At 41.2% G+C, this 17,843-nt stretch overlaps 1 protein-coding gene across 10 annotated transcripts in view; it reads right to left on the bottom strand.

Moving 5' to 3' along the window:
- The window catches only part of supt20 (SPT20 homolog, SAGA complex component), an 89,858-nt gene that overhangs the window by 49,810 nt on the left and 22,205 nt on the right, over positions 1-17,843 (bottom strand). For all 10 annotated transcript variants that reach the window (XM_078545290.1, XM_078545291.1, XM_078545292.1 and 7 more), the window contains exons 9-17: positions 17,650-17,703; positions 17,226-17,365; positions 14,474-14,630; positions 14,319-14,375; positions 11,031-11,102; positions 7,553-7,719; positions 5,966-5,998; positions 5,751-5,868; positions 4,013-4,121 (exon numbers count right to left, since the gene is read on the bottom strand). In XM_078545290.1, coding sequence (XP_078401416.1) covers positions 4,013-4,121; positions 5,751-5,868; positions 5,966-5,998; positions 7,553-7,719; positions 11,031-11,102; positions 14,319-14,375; positions 14,474-14,630; positions 17,226-17,365; positions 17,650-17,703 — 907 coding nt within the window. The remainder of the gene's footprint in view (positions 1-4,012; positions 4,122-5,750; positions 5,869-5,965; positions 5,999-7,552; positions 7,720-11,030; positions 11,103-14,318; positions 14,376-14,473; positions 14,631-17,225; positions 17,366-17,649; positions 17,704-17,843) is intronic.

Genomic DNA, 17,843 nt, shown 5'->3' with positions numbered 1-17,843 from the left:
TGATGTGATAGAGAAGGTGACATTGAGTCATTGCAGAATTATTGTACACCTGTGGAACATCTTCGGCTGCCTTGGCTGAAGTGTCACCTATCAGTTTCACCATCGATGTTACACAGAATGTGTTGTCCTGTTGCTGGAGATGGATCTCCTTGGGGAGCTTTGTTGCATTGAAGGCATACAGCTATAAGCCCGCTGAGAGTAGTGGAACAGCTCCTGGCTCTTGTAGGCTGCCACTGCAACTGGGATGCTGAAGATATGCTTGAAGAGGCAGCACCTTCTGATGTCTGATGCTGGGATTCCCTCCTCCACTTAGCACCTCATCTCAGCAAGGACACATGCTCTCGAGGCTTCATCCTCCTTGAAAGGATCAGGGCAATGTAAGTTTCATGTGTAACTGTGCTCTCTCATACTGAAGTGCATGTTGAAATGAGAGGAATAGCAACACTGGTGTTCATGTGGCCCATGATGGAGGGCACTTGTCCAAAAGTACTCAGTGCAACTTGTCATCCTCCTCGTGCAATCTGGTGACAATGAGGGCCTCACATACATGCCTGCCTAGTCTGGCCCATGCAATGGCCTCTTCCCCTGCAGCCTCGACTTCCCCCAACCCAACGCCCTCACCCCCTTTGATGTCCTCCTCATTGGAGGAGACATGTAGTTCCTCAAAGTCGGTATCTGGCAAGTCCTCTCTACTTTGCAGCACGAGGGCTGTACAGCATGCAGCAAGCCATGGTAATCCGCGAGACCCTCTGGGGAGTGTACTGGAGTGCTCCGCCAGGTCTTTCCAGGCGTCAGAATCACATCTTTAAGATCCCTATGGTGTGCTCCACCAATGTTTGGCTAGCAGCATGAGCCTCTTTGCACCTTCTCTCTGCAGCAGTACGAGGCTGCTGCACGGGCATCATCAGTCATGTGGGTACCCTTTGTCACTGAGAAGCCAGTCCTGGATCCTGTGCGGTGCCGCGAAAATGTCTGGGATCTGAGATCTACTCAAGATGAATGAGTCATGGACGCTTCCTGGATATCCAGCACAAACCTGCATGATAAGTTTCTTATGGTCACAGACCAGCTGTACATTGAGTGAGTGGTAGCCTTTCCTGCTTATGTATTGGAGTGCCTGTAGCCAGGGAGCTTTTATAGCCATAAGTGTAGTCGACAGCACCCTGGACCTGTGGGAATCCGGAAAACTCAGCAAAGCCTAGTGTTCTGGCATCCTAGCTTGCTTGATCTCTGTCGAAGTTGATGCAACTGCGAGCCTTTGCCAAAAGGATGTCTGTGACCTCATGTATACATCTGTGTGTGGACTCTTGAGAGAACCTGCAGAGATCTCCAGTGAAGCTCTGGAAGGAGCCTCTGGCATAGAAGTTGCGTGCGGCTGTTGCTTGTGGAGCCACTGGTAATGGATGCCCTCCCAGTCCCCGTGGTGCTAGTTCTTGGAGCATGTGGCAAATGTGAGTCACCAGATCCCTGGACATGTGGAGGCAACTCTTTACATGACTGACTGCTGTAACATTGCTTTGGCTAGGTGTTTGGTTGTGCTGCTTTCAGCCTAGCCGCTGGGATCCCTTTTCACTGCACTCTAATACCACATTCTTTGGAATAAACACAAGGGGAAATGATAGTCAGGAAGTGAGATTAATCGAAGGCGGGGGGTGGGGGGGTGCCTAAGGCTTCTCTTCTTTGAACCATCTGGCACCATGATTCTAACACACTTCTGAAGCTTATCCAGTCACCCAATTGCTCTGTAGTTCATTACTGCTCTGGGGAATTTCCACGCTACAGACAAGGGATTAAAAACAAGGAGATCGATTAGTGCCACTTCGCAGGATTAGTCTCGCATGAATGCGCATCATTGCTTCACTTTCCTGATTCCCTGCATTGTCACTGAAAGGCTCCTAACATGCCTCAGTTGTGCCTCTTGCCTCATTTCAGTTGGGTGCCCCTTTAATCGGCACCCCTAGTGCATGCACTTGCCCTCCAATCTGCGTGCAGAGCTCTCACCAGCAGAGCTTCTCCTCATTTTAATTTTGTACTGTGCCATCGTTGCAGGGTGGAAGATGGTGGTGCTGAGCTTTCACTGCCAGACCAGCTTGTGAGTATAGAAGCCCCTCCCATCGTTCTGGAGAAGCTTAATGTTCAGGTTTCCCTCCCTCCAAGACCTCTCAATCCTCCCCCTATATTCCTTAATCCCATCGTGTTTGTGGCAGATATCTGTTTGTTAGCCCCTGAACATTTTGAGGTGAATATGTCTATGCCCCATGTGGATCTCACCCCTCCCCCCAATCTTGAGACCACTTGCAGATACACATATACCATCCCCCCCCCACCGCCCCCAGCACACCCTCAGATACCCCAACAATGTATTTTTCCCATCTATAGGCTGCAGGTGCCTCCCCTGACTGATTGTGCCTTCTATGGCTCAGCATGATGCCAGAAACCCCATGGACCGAGGCGTCTGATGTTACAAGATTGCCCTGCGCACAATATGCTGGGCACGATTGAGACTATGCTGACATGCCCTCCTCCTCCTCCTCCCTGGACTGGGAAATGGACAGTCTTTGCAAGCTCAACAATGTAAACTGAAGCGCTTCTTCACTCAGTGCTCCTCCCATTCTGGCCCCAAGTGGCTATGTCGTTCTGTAACATACTCTCTTCCCCATCTTGGCACTGAGGACGCTAACCCCCACACCCTCCCTAAGTCATGCACCTGAGTGCAACCTTCCCCATTCTGGCCCCCAAGTACAGCCCAGCCCTGCAGCCCCTTCCTATGCCTGAGGCCAGTTTCCCCCCCTTCCCCAGTGCAGACCTAACACTGCAGCCCATTAAAAGCTGCTGGTCTGGTAGGTAAGGACTTGCATCTGATACCTCCCCTGAAAGCAATGTGGTGGTCTGCAAAGCCTGGCGCTGATCATCACAAGCGCTGCGCGATGCAAGGTAGGCGAACGAACTGCAAAGTCACGAGTTAAGTGCAGACCACCAGTTGCACATCATTTATGTACAGTTGTGAAACACATTGTTCTAATTGCACGCTGACCTGTCCTTATGATCCAACATCATGGGATGAGTCCAGCGAGGAGTCCTTACAATGAGATGCAAATATATTGAAATGGCGTTCCTGACATGCCATGGTGGGAAACATGGCCCGCCATTGATGGCTGGAATGCACAACTGTGAACTGGTTTTACAATGCTGTAAAACCAATTTTTGGCCTTCTCACAATATATTTTCCTCTCCCGCCTGCCATGATGCCCACCACAAACGGGAGAGGGAAATCCCAGCCATTATTTTCATAAGAACATTTAATTTATGAAGAGAATTTCAGCAACAATGTTACAACTAGAAAACAAATGTAATCATTACTTTCATAAGAACATTTAATTTGTATGGAGAATTTCGGCAACAATGTTACAACTAAAAGAAAAGCTTTATTTGTGCTAAGTACTTACTCTTAAATCGATCTCATTACCTTTTTAAAATAATTTTATTTATAAGGTTCCCCTCTCCAGCAGGCAAAAAGACTAGCCAAACTGTTCGGCAACATGAGAAAATTATTCAGGTATCATTCAATAATACCTTTTCATTACTGGCATCAGTGTTGTTGCTGAAGAACATAGGTGAGAACTATCACTATTTTGATTTGTGCAATGGTAGATCGTCAGATGACAATGACTTGTAAAGCCAACACATTGCTTTACCCTGCCCTTAGAGCTAATAACATTTGGATTTGGATTTAAGAATTCTTTAAATTAAGCTAAACTTAATCAGAACAGCAAAGTTGTAAGAGGAGCAGAGGAACAACTGACACTGTAAAAGAATAAGGCTAGTTTAGAATATTTAACATATCTCCATGAAACTACAGAGTCATGTTACATTTTAGTAATAAATGTTTCTCAGATGTTCCAGTTCTATCCTTCTGAAGTGTAATTATCTTCCTTTGTGTATGAACCACAATAAGCATAATCAGAAATGATAAAGGGTACTATACACACAATTCAATCATGAAAGGATTTACCTGAAGAGCTGCTACTTGAGCTACTAGGGAGTTTAATGGATGGAGGTCGGTGCTTCACACCCTTCCCCAGTATAGAAGACTGGACAGATCCAGAAATTTCTTCAGATTGCTGCAAAAAATGCACATGGCTAATCGAACAGTTATTGAATAGAACAGATTTCTCCTTTAAGGCATAAGGTGTTTTTCACTTTGATAAGCACAGCGTATCAGTGTTTAAGCAATTATTTTCAACATTCTAAATCATAGCATTTAACAAGTACACCAGTTATTATTATAGTGAAGAACATTTATTTTGGAGCCCAATTGTTTCCATGCATTGCAAACTTTGGGGGCGGATTTTATGGGGGTGTCGGGGGGTCTTGCCTGCTGGTCCAGCCAACAAGAGACCTGCGCTGCCTCTTCTGGGAAGGTCTGTCACTATTAAGTGCCTCTCAGGCACTTAAGTGACCACCGGCAGAGCCTAAAAATCTCGGCTCTTGAGCGCTGCTGGCCAATCAGAGGCTGGTAGCTGTTTTTGCTGACCAGTGCCATTGGGGAGGTGGTGGCTGCTGCCAGAACAACTGCTACCAGAGATCCAGGATCGAGAAGTGACCCAGCCCAGGGTTAATGACAGAGGGGTCTTGCGGGGTGGGGGGCGAGCAGATGAGTGAGGGGGGAAAGAGGGGAGTCGCCTGCAACGATGGGCGGAGTTGTGGCTCTCACACCTGGCCCTCCCCTTCCTGATGCCAGGTTCCTCGATCAGGTACTGAGTAACTTCAAACGAGGAACCGTCCCCCCACGGCTGGGAACAACAAGCAGCCTGCACAGTTTTACTTATCATGTAACCCACCCACAGTTGGGTGAATACCAATGACAGTGGGATGATCATTAATTGGCCACTTAACGGCCTTAATAGGTGCCTGGGGAGAAAGTCCAACCATGGGCCTTCCTGTCCTGGACTTAATTTTGGTAGAGGCAGGAAGGCAACAGGGTGCTTGCACGCCACCCTCCCACCTGATTAAATGCCCTCCCCATCTCCAAACATGCCATGAGAGAGGGCACAAAATATCCCCCTTTGTTCCTATCAATATACTGACTATTATGACTATTGCAAAATGTGTAATGAAGCTTACAGTGACAGCCATTTGACACTGGAGCATTCCTGAATGAAAATTGTGGGCTTTGTTTTGTAAGATTGATTTTCATATTCAATGTGTATAATGTAAAATAATATCAGCACAACAATACTTGGTTTTTATCTACACTAAAGCCCTGTTCTTCATCTCCAATAAAATAAGATGACTGGTAGTAGTAACATGACTTCTTCAGTTTATTAATTAACATTAAAAATGCTGCCCTTTCAAGATTAAATCAGTAGCTATATATAAATATATAATATATAAATATTAGTTTTATTTTAAATGGAACAAACATCATTTTAGACTGGAATTGGGAGCAGGAGAGGCTGCACAGTCCCACAGGGACTTGTACGAGAGGCAGATGTAATGAGTTTATGCTCAAATTCATCTTTGTGTAGAAACCTGGAGGACCACAGAAGGTGTTGGAGTTATAATAAATTGTAGTTAATGAAAAACTCATTTCAATTATAATTTGATCAAAAAAATGATCTCAATAGAATAAACTATTGAATAGGATAAATATATCAAGAAAACGGGCCAATTTAAAAAAAAACAAGTCTGAATACAAACAGAATACAAATCCAAACTTTAAATAGTAAAACATACTATTGTGAACCTACCTCAATTTCTTTCCCAGGAGACAAGTGACTCTGGCTCACTGAACCAGCTGAATTGTGGGAAAACTTCACTGGGCACTTGGTGTCCTGCTGCAAAACCTCAAAATACTGCTTTACAAACCTGCAGTTTAACGAGATGGGTTTTAAACAGTAAACCCTTACTGTGAAAAGTCTGTAATAAACAGTGTGCAGAGGAGAGGAAAACCAAGGGCACTCACCTGTCAGCTTCTGCTTTCGTACCTATTGGGAACCTGGTATACAAAACAATGTTTTTCAGTTGAGATTCATGAAATCAATAGAAACTGCATAGACCTAAACTATTCAAATGCGAACACACTTCTGCAAGTTAATCATTCTCAAATCTGACTTAGAATACTGTGGGTTCAAGGGCTATTATAGACATGAGCGCACAGTCTCAGCTAATACTTTAGTCAGTACTGAGATGCAACCTTTTAGATACAACATGAAACTGAGAATCCATAAACCAGCTCAGATGGATTTAAAATAATCTATGGCTATCTGAGGAAGACCAAAGTTAGCTTCCTGCTGAACATTCTTTCCTCAAGCACTAAATACAGATTAATTCATTTCATGCATGTAGGACAAAGTGGCTGCTACCTCTACCAAAAAGAGCAGAGGTTGCATTTCAGAAATAGTCCATTAACTATAAAACATTTTGGAATGTCCCAGTGAATCTTATAACTTATAATATTTAGCAACTAAAATTTTTAAACTGCTTATATAACCAAAATGATGCTTTGATACTCCTGAATTACTCAAGTCTGGCAATTCTTTGTGACATTACTGCTCCTGAAACCCAAAAGTATAACAATTTCTAGACAAAATAATAATTTCAATTTCCAACTGAATAATTTCATAATTTTAAACATTTTAAAAGGAATTATTTGTCTAAATCTCTTGACTTCTTGCTACCATTTTAAATTGTTGCTTAGAGGCAGCTGGGAGCACTTTCAGTTTACAGCTCTCCCTCATGTGGCATTGGGGTAATGGTCTTTGGTCATAGATTTTAAAATGTATAATTCCCTAAGAGTAGGTACATTGATTCCTTCCATCATCTATATATTGTAATTATTCCTAACAGATTGCTCCACAAAACATGTGTAAGTCTAATTTCATCATTTGGTTGATGGAAAATCTCTGAAATTTCTTTTGCTAATATAAAAACATTCATGGGTGAAGCTACTACTTTGGGTCAGTGCTTTTAAACTTGGAGCACAAAACAGTTTACTCCAAAACATTTATTTTGCATTCACACAACTCTCAATTCAGTCCTAGTCCTATTCATAAGGGGTTATCTTAGGAGGAAAGGTCAAACAGGTTGGGCCTGTATCCATTGGAGTTCAAACGAATGAGAGGTGATCTTATTGAAATATTTAAGGTCCAGAGGGGACTTGAAGGATGGATGGTGAAAGGATGTTTCCCCTTGTGGGAGAGACTAGACCCAGAGGACACACTTTAAAAATAAGGGGGTCTTCCATTTAAGACAGAGATGAGGAGAATTTTTTTCTCTCAGAGGGTTGAAAGTTTGTGGAATTTTTTCCCCCCAGAGAGCAGTGGAGGCACTGCCATTGAATAGTCTTAAGGCAGAGTTCGATGGTTTCTTAACTAACAAGAAATTCAAAGGGTGTAGCAGGTAGGCAGGAGGGTGGAGTTGAGGCCACAATCAGATCAGCCGTGACCTTATCAAATGGTAGAGTAGGCTCGATGGGCTGAATGTCCTATTCCTGCTCCTAATTCGTTTGTTCATATTTCCTAATCCTGCTGCGCAGCAAACTTCTACTTACGGGATGTGAGTAACCAAGTGTTCGTTTTCTTCCTCTGGTTTGGGGTCCTTCGTCATTTGTATCTTACCATAAAAGAGGGGGTCATCTGATGACTGGTAAATTGTTAATTTGGAGGCATGAACTCGATCTGTTCCTTCCCACTCAAAAACGTATTCATCATTTGCTTCCTTAAAGGATTCAATAATTAAATATTCTTAGTGACTTCATTTAATCTTACACAGTAGAGCTAAAGACCAGACGTAATGGTAAATTTTACTGCTGGTTAAATCTTTCACTCTTCTACCACCAAGAGTACTAAGTATCCCTCCTCGGCGGTTATGGCCACTATTTCTCAATTATTCTCATAATCTCATGTCAATTGTCTGCCTTACTTAATTTCCCAGAACTAAGCAAACAATTCTGACCAGGAGCACACTAAATTAAGAAGCAATCAGGATAAATACTTAAAAAATCTGTTCCTCACTCTGACCGCCTATATAACCTTTATCCCAGTCTATCTTGTAGCGTATAAATTCACCCAATTAATATACTGTTTTTATTTCTTCTTCACCAGCCTATTTATTCTCTCCACCTGCCACGTTAGTTTAAACCTTCTCCAAAAGCACTAGTTACTCTACCAGAAGGGACATTTGTTCCAGCCTTGAGCAAGTGTGAAGCCACCTATCCTATGCAGGCTGCTCTTGTTGCATAACTGGTTCCCAATGCCTCCAAAATTGGAATTCTTCCCTCCAATACTATCAGACATGCAATTAACCTCCCTCAACTTGCAATTCCCACACTGGCTAGCAGGTGCAATCCTGAGATTGCTACCATTGAGTCTTGTTCTGTAATCTATCGCCCAATTTCTATGACACACTTTGCAGGATTTCATTTTTCCCCTCCTGCAATTGGATCTGACATGAACCACGACTGTTTTCTTCCCAATTGCAAAATCTTTTGCACCTACTAGGTTACCTTTGAATCAGGTGAGTAAAACACCACAGTGACAATGGAATTCCCCTGATATTTCTGCACTCCAGCTTCTCTTCTGACTTATTCCACTACTTATTCTACAGTACCTCAGTTCTGCTTATTGCTGTATGGCTCTAAGTTACTGCCATTGTTGCAGGTAATCAATACGGAATATCGGTTTGTCAATTTAACATTCCTACACTGAGTCACCCATTTCCTTTTCTCACTAACTCCCTCTGCTTGAGAAGTGACCACTTCCTGGCATCGCAAGAAAATTTTAACCATTCTCATGGACTGGAATGTACCATACTGCTCAGAAACTTTGAGCTTCAGTGCAAGTAGTTAAAACACTTTTCACATATTTGGTTAACAGGGCACACAAAACAAAAGCCTCAGACAGGTACTGTACATCATAGGCTTCAGCTGCACCATACTAAACTGAACTGTTTTCTTAAGAAAATATGAATAAAATTAAACATAAAATCTGGTTATTTAATCCCTCAAATTTAACAAGTGCAAGTACACGTCAAGGCTGAATTCCTATTCAGCTATCATTGCTCAACTTATTAAATTAAATTTATATGATCTTAACTTACACAATATCTCAACTACCAGAAGGAAAAACAAACAGCCAATCACTTATGCAATCAATTAACAAACCTATTAACAGATCAAACGAGTTCAAAAGAGTGTCAACAAATAAACAAGTTTAAACAGTTATTAATCATTTTCTGCAATTGAACATTTAAAATAAAGTTAAATCCAAAATATTGCAAGTAGATTTTTCAGTGCATTTCCCCAATACTGAGGCTGAACTTCACATTGCTCTGGCCTTACAAACTCTACTGAAATTGTTGCTATTCACAATTATCAGAGAAATAAGAACAAGTACAGTGCTCATTGTTGCAAACCCCTCCATATGAATGGTAAACTGTAAGTATTTAGGGGCAGAATTACCACATTTCAGTAAATAATCGGCCTTTGAAACAGAGAGCTTATACTGAATTAGGTCATTTAACCATTCCTGAAAATAACACCCATTTACTACAATACTACCCTTCCAAATATGATAATGCTATATAAGTTCACTCCATTAGAGCTATATCTTCTATTTATGTCATCAAGAAATTTAAATTAATTAATTCCACAATTCCACACAATTAATTCCAATTTACTACTGAAAGTTTATCTACTATGATCCCAGCTGATGTTAATACTGGCTAAGTCAAAAAGATCCTTTTATTTTTATTTTTAGAAACCGTGGAGGTAAGTTACTGAACAAATACTCAGGAGTCTGCTGATGAACTTTTAACACAAATAATAAAATTTATTAAACAAGAAAAATTAACTATACCACACCAGACAAAAAGGTTGGAAAGATCTCAGTACAAATACAAGAAAATGATTCAAACTCACACCGTTCCTTTTATCCCAGCAATACCCTTACAGACACAAAACCATTGTAAACATTTAACACTATCTTAACACCAAGGCTTCTTGCTTGGGCTGGCCCAGTTGCAAACGGTTTTCTTTCCGTGAATTTCTGAGCATTCACTAGAGGTTTTTCCCCCAGCTGGTATCTCTCCCTGAGATACCCAAAACTGCACTCTAAACTCAATATTACATCAAATGCAGGGCAAACACAGGAGCTCCCCAAACTCAGTCCCCAGCAGCCTTGTAGTATTTCTTATCAGAGAGCTTAGAACGCCTGTCTTCACTCTCAAACATACTCTGAACTTCTTTTCTGCCTTTGTGTGCGTCTCTGGACCCCTGTCGCTAGGCAACAGCACAGTTCTTTCTACCTAATGTTTTTTCCCAAATCAATAAACTTCTAACCCCTTTTTAACCTCTCTTTTTCACTTCAAGGGTTGTAAAACCTCATTAAAAATCTATGCATACAAACAAATGCAGAAAACCTGACCTTTTAGTTAGGAGGCTCTCCAGACTTCCCGCCCCAAACTCTCAGAAAAAAAATGAAATGAAACTAAAACCATATTCCATCCTTCTTAACATACAAATATAAATATAAATTAAACTTAAAGTTACATATTGCTCCTAAAACTACTGTTATATGGACAAATGATGTTTGGCAAGTAATCAAGATTGTAACCAAGTAAATGTCTATAGTCCCATTCAACTATACAAACTATTAAAGTTGATCAAACACATATTTCAGATGTAATTATTCATTGAACCGAACATTAACAATTGACCATTCAGAGCAAATACTTGCTTATAATCAAATGTCAATCCTTATAATGTTTATTTCCTTCAAATTTGTAATTTCATTTTTGTAATAATAAATTATTGGATACATTTTCAATGGATGAATATGCTTAAAATGATTTTGACAAATTTCACTTTCAAAAAATCCTTTTAGCTGAATTGGAAAGAGGCATATTACCGTTTTGTCTCACATGCCCAAAGTAATAAATCACTGCAATTAGAAGTACCGTAATTGGAAGTTCTATGGTGTCTGAACAAGTCCCACAAGATATCTCAAGAAGCCAAAAAAAGAGGTACTTACATGGATTGGCCAGGCAGCTGTTTGCGAGTCATCAGGTTTGCTAGCTTTTTCCACCTTTGCATACTTTTCCACCTAGAGCAAGTGCCAAATTTGAAGCCAAAGTTAATGTAGAGAAAACAGAAGAGCTTTTTACTTTGTAAGCTTTACTGTAAACGAGTCACTCTCCCACTGCCACCACAAAAGTATAAAAACACCGTTACAATTCACTTAAAAGGCTGTATGCAGAGCTGCTAAAACACTCAGAGAACCCCCAAACGGAATGCAAGTAAATTACAACTGCACTCATTTCCCAGATGTCTACTTTAAGACATGTTTCGGGGGCAGATTCTGTCAAATTCTAATATGCAAAAAGTCTGAAAGCCTAGGAAAACTGCAAAACTGAACATGTATTTTTCTTTATTACAAGTCAAAGGATTATTACTTATTAATTAGGATTATATTATACCTCAACATTGGACTCAAATTAAGGGTGCTGTTGTCACACTGAGATAACCTGTTGCCTAGATTAGATTGTGAAAACTCAATTTTATAGCTACCAGATGCAAAATCTGCTGCAATACAACTTCTATATGATTTTTGAAGAGTTTGGGAAGGCTGACTCTAGAACAGTAAACATAACATAGTGAGAACCTGCTCTTTAATATTAGTACAAGAATTGTGAGGGAATCTACATTTTTGTAAATTAGCAGCTATGTTGGGGCGGTGGGGGAGGCAGGAATCTTCGGTTCACTGGAGATTGTAACATTTAAGGTACAGAATGTACCACGGGTTCATACATCCGATCCGGCCTCAGGGCAGGGTGTGGAACACTGTTGGGAGATATTAACGGATGACACCGATCAGTTCAAGAGACAGAGAGAACAGCAGACCATGGTGAGCAGTGGTTGCTCTGATGAGTCTGGAGCTGGAGGAGGCAGCAGAAGGTTGCTAGTTTTGTGCTGCTGGGAAATGAGGGTTAAGCGAAGTCCATGTCAGCAATCAGCCCAGTGAAGCTGAAGTGAACAGCAGCTGTTGGCTCCTTGAAGCTGGGAGTTGGGGCAAAGGAAGTTCATGAGCACGGGGTTCTGCTCAGAGTAGCTAGAGAGTTGGAATCGTGCCGGTAACTAGATGCTGGAGCGGAACCTTATGAATCCAGTGGGTGCTCTCTTGGGAGAAGAGACTGAGCAACTGGGAGGTGAGTAGTTGTTGGGAAATCTTTTAGGAGCAGCTTTTGAGGGAAATCAGTGGCTAGATCTTTGAAAGAGAGGAGCTGAAATCACTCAGGAGGAAGACAGAATTTTAAAGGATTCTGAGACACACAGAGGTCGCTGATGTGTGGCTTGCTGAGAAAATTCGGGGTACTTGTCTTGGTCATGTCTGCCATAGATGTGCAGTTTGCGGTGTGTTTGACCACAGTTTGCCTGTTAATTCATGTTTACCTCATAAATTACCTCTGGATTTTAGAGTATGAGTTAGTTAATGCTGACTGTTTGCTTTGCTGACTTTTATATAGTAAAAGTTCTTCTGTTTGTTTAAAACCATGGAATCTTGTGGCTTTATTCTCCTAGTAAATGTTTGGATTTCTAATTTTGTCTACTTTAAAACAAAAGCTACTGGTTCCCTAATCAGATCGTAACTAAACTTTGGGGGTCTTGTCCAGGACCATAGCAAAATTTGGGGGTCTGTTCTGGGATTGCACCAGTATGTTTAGAGATTCCTGACTTACAAAGTAAATTTAGCCAAATAGGGCAAAGTTGTGTGATCCATTATATAGATAGGAAATAGATCAATTTTACTGTCAAGATTATATCTTGTGCATTCACACAGATCACGCAAGTTTTTTGGTATCTAATCACGATTTTTCCAGATAGAGTATTTTATAGTCTGCCTCCAGTGTGTGCTGTCACTGTATCTAGTATGTATGAGAAGTTGTATTGTTAAGGTCACAAAATCATTTAACTAGATATGGGACAGTAAGAATGCTTGCTGTTTTGGGACGCAAGAACTGTATAGAAATGGCCAATGGCTCTGAAGCCAAAAGAGTGTCAAGCACAGATCTGAGTTTTAAAAATCTATTTGCACAGGTACCTCACAGTACTTAATACACTAGGTTTCTGGTCTGTAGCTGAACTTGTTGGGACTAAGGCTAATCACCAAAAATTTCTTAAGTGTGTTTACAGCACACTCATTGTTAATGATGTGTAATGGCTTCTCAAAATGGCTCTTCTTTGATTCAGGTGATAATTTTAACCCCTTAAAAAATCAACCTACAAGTAGCTTGTTTGTTTTTAATTAGTGTTACAGAATTCCACAAGTTGCATAAGTGTACATTATTGGTGTGAGAAATGAGTTAGTACCACCTGCCCACTATAATCAGGGATTGTGTAAATGGTGAGGACTTACCTGCTGCTTGCATTTCTTCAATTACAATATTGTTAATTAGAGATTTAAACATTTCATAAATATTAATATGAAACTTGATCTGTAACCACTTTCACAGCCATGCATATCTTCAATAAAATGATCCAGAAATTGCTGCAGAGGCACACCTTCCAGGGATATTGGGGGAGTGAGGCGAACTTGATTGCTTTTTGAAAAAGCTCGCACAGACTCGGCTCATTGCATTGTATTATTTATACGTCACAAATTGCTGGAGATGCAAATTGATAATGGTACGATTACCTCAAAGAGGCAACTAAAACCTCAAACATCAGGTACAATAGTTTGATCTCCTTAACAAATGAAATTTAAGGATGCAGAAAGAACCAAAACCAACAATGGTGAAGGAAATAGGTGGAGTTAGAGCCAAATTAGATACAGAAAGATAAGTGAAAGAAATAGAGTGCATTGAGAGGGGAAAAGGCCACAGAAAGAAAATATCTATATGAAAATTTCTAGGAACGATTTAATGCCCACAGGAGCAATATGCCACAATTCTATTCTCTTTCTAAGCTCCAAGGTTGAGTGGTATGTCAGGACCATATATCATGCCATTAACAGGGTCCTTACAACATGAATTACCAGCTTTAAAATAGCTACAGCGAGATTAACTAGTATTCATAGTGCAAATCCAGGAATCCGGGTATACAATGATGAGATGGTAATTTTTTCTGTTTTGTCGAGCCAATGGCAAATTGTCCGACAATGTGTGGTGAATCAGAACTCATGGTGTAGCTCTTCTTTGCCACAAATTGCTGTTTCGTCTTTTTTTACAAACTACTAATGATAGGCGCTGTGAACTCCTTACCAGCAATTTCTGGGGAATTATTAGATAACATTCTGGATGAACTCCAAAGAAAGCACACTTACATCAATTTCAGATGGCACAGCGAGCTGGCATGGATTTTGCTTCCACATATCAACACACTTACAAAAAGGGGAAAAAAGTCTTGTTAGAACCTTGTGCAATAGAGAATAATAAATTAACATCAACACTTGTTTTGAAAAATAAAAATGGAACATACACTTCCAGCTCTTGAAATTTTAAGGTCAATGGGTGGTACTGGCTTTCTTTCCTTTCTCTTTTGTAGATAATCAAACAGTTTAAGATGAGGTGGCGGCGTGAATTGGGCTATCTCCTGCTGTCTATTCAATGCTGGCCGGGAGTACCGCTTCATACACCTATTGAAGGTAGCCACAATGAACATTTAGAATGACCCAGTTAATGACCCAATTAATAACCAGTAAGCATAATATGCAATGCTGCAGATATAAGGAGAATTACAAATTGCATGGACAAAAACTTCATGTTAATTTGTACAAATCATCAACAACAAAAAAACTTGCTCATTTGTCTTTGGCCGTCTCCTGTCTTGATTCAATCATTTAGCTTTATTGGGTTGGATTGGCTGAAATTGTATTAAAACATGAAAGGATAGAACCTTAAGTTTGAGATACAAGTGAATAGGCTGGACCTAACATTTGCATTTTTAGATACATTGAGAGTTCATTTTAATATCAAAGGGAAGTCAGAGGTACCAAGAAACATGTTTGCATCTTGCAAGAGTTCCAAAGGTAAACACAAGAGGGTATATTACATTTTATTGACCCGAAAGCAGAGACAAAACAGAAACAAGAAAAATTGGAAGGATTTGAGTTTCAGAGGTTTGAGAACAATGGAACCTGAGATGAAAGGGTGAAAAAGGGTATTTTAGAGTTACTGTGGAAAGCTTAAGGTAGCTGGAGTTGGTAGCTGTGGAGCTGTTGGCTGTAGCTGGTAGCTGGAGCTGTTGAGCTGTAGCTGTGGGCTACTGGCTGTGTGACGAAGGTCTCCTGAAAACAGTTCTAGGCTGGGAGAAGACGCAGTTTGAATCAGCCATTCAGTCAAGCCAGAAAAGTCTTGGACTGCAACAAGCAGTCTTGTTCTTAAGTTTTGGATTTCCACAGCAGAGCGGGAGAGTGTTTAAGAGGGGAGGCGATGGCATAGTGGTATTGTTGCCGGACTAGTGATCCAGAGACCCAGGGTAATGCTCTGGGGACCAGGGTTCGAATCCTGCCATGGCAGATGGTGGAATTTGAATTCAATAAAAATCTGGAATTAAAAGTCTAATGGTGACCATGAAACTTTTGTTGTAAAAACCCATCTGGTTCACGGAAGTCCTTTAGGGAAGGAAATCTGTTGTCCTTGTCTGGCCTGGCTTACACGTGACTCAAAACCCACAGCAATGTGGTTGACTCTTAAATGCCCTGTGAAATGGCCTAGCAAGACATTCAGTTGTAACAAACCGCTGCAAAGTCACAAAAAAGGAATGAAACCGGATGGATCACCCGGCATCGACCTAGGCACCGGAAACGACAACGGCTATCTCAGCCCAGTCAATCCTGCAAAATCCTCCTTACTAACATTTGGGGGCTAGTGCCAAAATTGGGAGAGCTGTCTCACAGACTAGTCAAGTAACAGTCTGACACAGTCATCCTCACGGAATTATATCTTACAAGTAATGTCTCATACACCACCATCACCATCCCTGGGTATGTCGTGTCTCAGCGGCAGGACAGACCCAGCAGAGGTGGCAGCACAGTGGTGTACAGCCGGGAGGGATTTGCCCTGGGAGTCCTCAACAAAGACTTCCGACCCCAATAAGTCCCATGGCATCAGGTCAAACATGGGCAAAGAAACCTCCTGCTGATTACCACGTATCACGCTCCCTCAGCTGATGAATCAGTGCTGCTCCATATTGAACACTTGGAGGAAGCACTGAAGGGCGCAGGATGTACTCTGGGTGGGGGACGTCAATGTCCACCACCAACAGTGGCTCGGTAGCATCACTACTGAATGAGCTGGCCGAGTCCTAAAGGACACAGCTGCTGGGCTGGGTCTGCGGCAGGTGATGAGGGAACCAACATGACCTCATCCTCACCTACCTACCTGCCACAGATGCATCTGTCCATGACAGTATTGATAGGAGTGACTAACGCACAGTTGTTGTGGAGGCACATTGAGGATACACTCCATCACGTTGTGTGGCACTACCACCTTGCTAAATGGGATAGATTGCGAACAGATCTAGCAACTCAAGACTGGGTATCCATGAGGTGTTGTGGGCCATCAGCAGCAGCAGAATTGCATTTGACCACAATCTGTAACCTCACGGCCCGGCATATCCCCCACTCTAACATTACCATCAAGCCAGGGAATCAACCCTGGTTCAATGAAGAGTGCAGGAGGGCATGTCAGGAGCAGCACCAGGCAAACCTAAAAATCGGGTGTCAACCTGGTGAAGCTATAACACAGGACTACTTGCGTGCCAAACAGCATAAGCAGCAAGTGATAGACAGGGCTAAGTGATCCCACAACCAATGACCAAGTAGTGTCTTTTTGGGGGAATGGTTTATGAGACCAATTTTAACTGTGTAACTGTAATCTTGTGTGTTTAAGTTTTCTTTTATTCTTTTTAATAAAACTTTTACTTTTAATTTTTAAAATTCCAGAAGTGTTACTGGACTTCTTGCTGCCGAGATCAGTACATTTTCCTCTCTTTTTCCGAATACAAAAAAAAGGTAAGCTAAGTTTCCCTCTGGGATTTGGTTTGTGCAGTAATTAGCGTCGGTAGTGGTCAGAACAGTACCAAGTAGAATGATTGCAGAGTTTATTTCAAATAGTGCTTGAGTTTAAAAGAACATATTTTGATAGTCAGCTTTAATTAGGAAAAGAGAGTTTTTGAACAACTGTTGCATATCAAAATACAACTTTACCACATGATAGATAACACCCACCTTTTCATTGGTCTTGTGTTCATCTTTTGTTTGTTATAGACAAGCCTGTTGGTTGTGCATGTTACAGTGAAGGAAGGGTCTAGGCAAAGGGGCTCGGCTGTATGGAGCACCAGCTGGCTTTCAAGGACAAGTTTGTCATCCTACATTATGAAAAAAGATCAACTTCAAATAACATAGCTGTACCTGTACTGTTTTTAACCTAACAAATATCCCAGCAAATATCAAATTAAGTAAATTTTCAATAAAGTGGCTACAGTAAACAAGTGTGCCTTCATTACCTGAAAGTCCTAGAAATTGCTTTGTGATTTTGTTCTATGGCCTTCAGCAGTGATAATTATATTCTAAAGTTTATAAAATGAATATCTCTATTAAATAGGTTTACCATGACACAGGAACCCTACGAATTGAATGTTGCACAATTTACCTGTGTCCATTTGTGGTTGTCACTTGTTATTGCATGTACGTCACAAATCAAGGTCTGCAGGAAAAAAAAGGTTGGTGTGGTAAAACAACCATTATTTACAGGTTAGAGAATTGTACAAGTTCAAAATGGGCATCGAGCAGGCAAGTAGAACATAACATTATAACCTGTAGAAAAGGAAACATGATAAAATCATC

The sequence above is a fragment of the Cetorhinus maximus genome, chromosome 7 (genome assembly GCF_964194155.1).
Source record: "Cetorhinus maximus chromosome 7, sCetMax3.hap1.1, whole genome shotgun sequence".
Lineage (NCBI taxonomy): Eukaryota > Metazoa > Chordata > Chondrichthyes > Lamniformes > Cetorhinidae > Cetorhinus > Cetorhinus maximus.
Note: the sequence above shows the minus strand (reverse complement) of the source record. Positions and strands in the feature narration are given on the sequence as shown.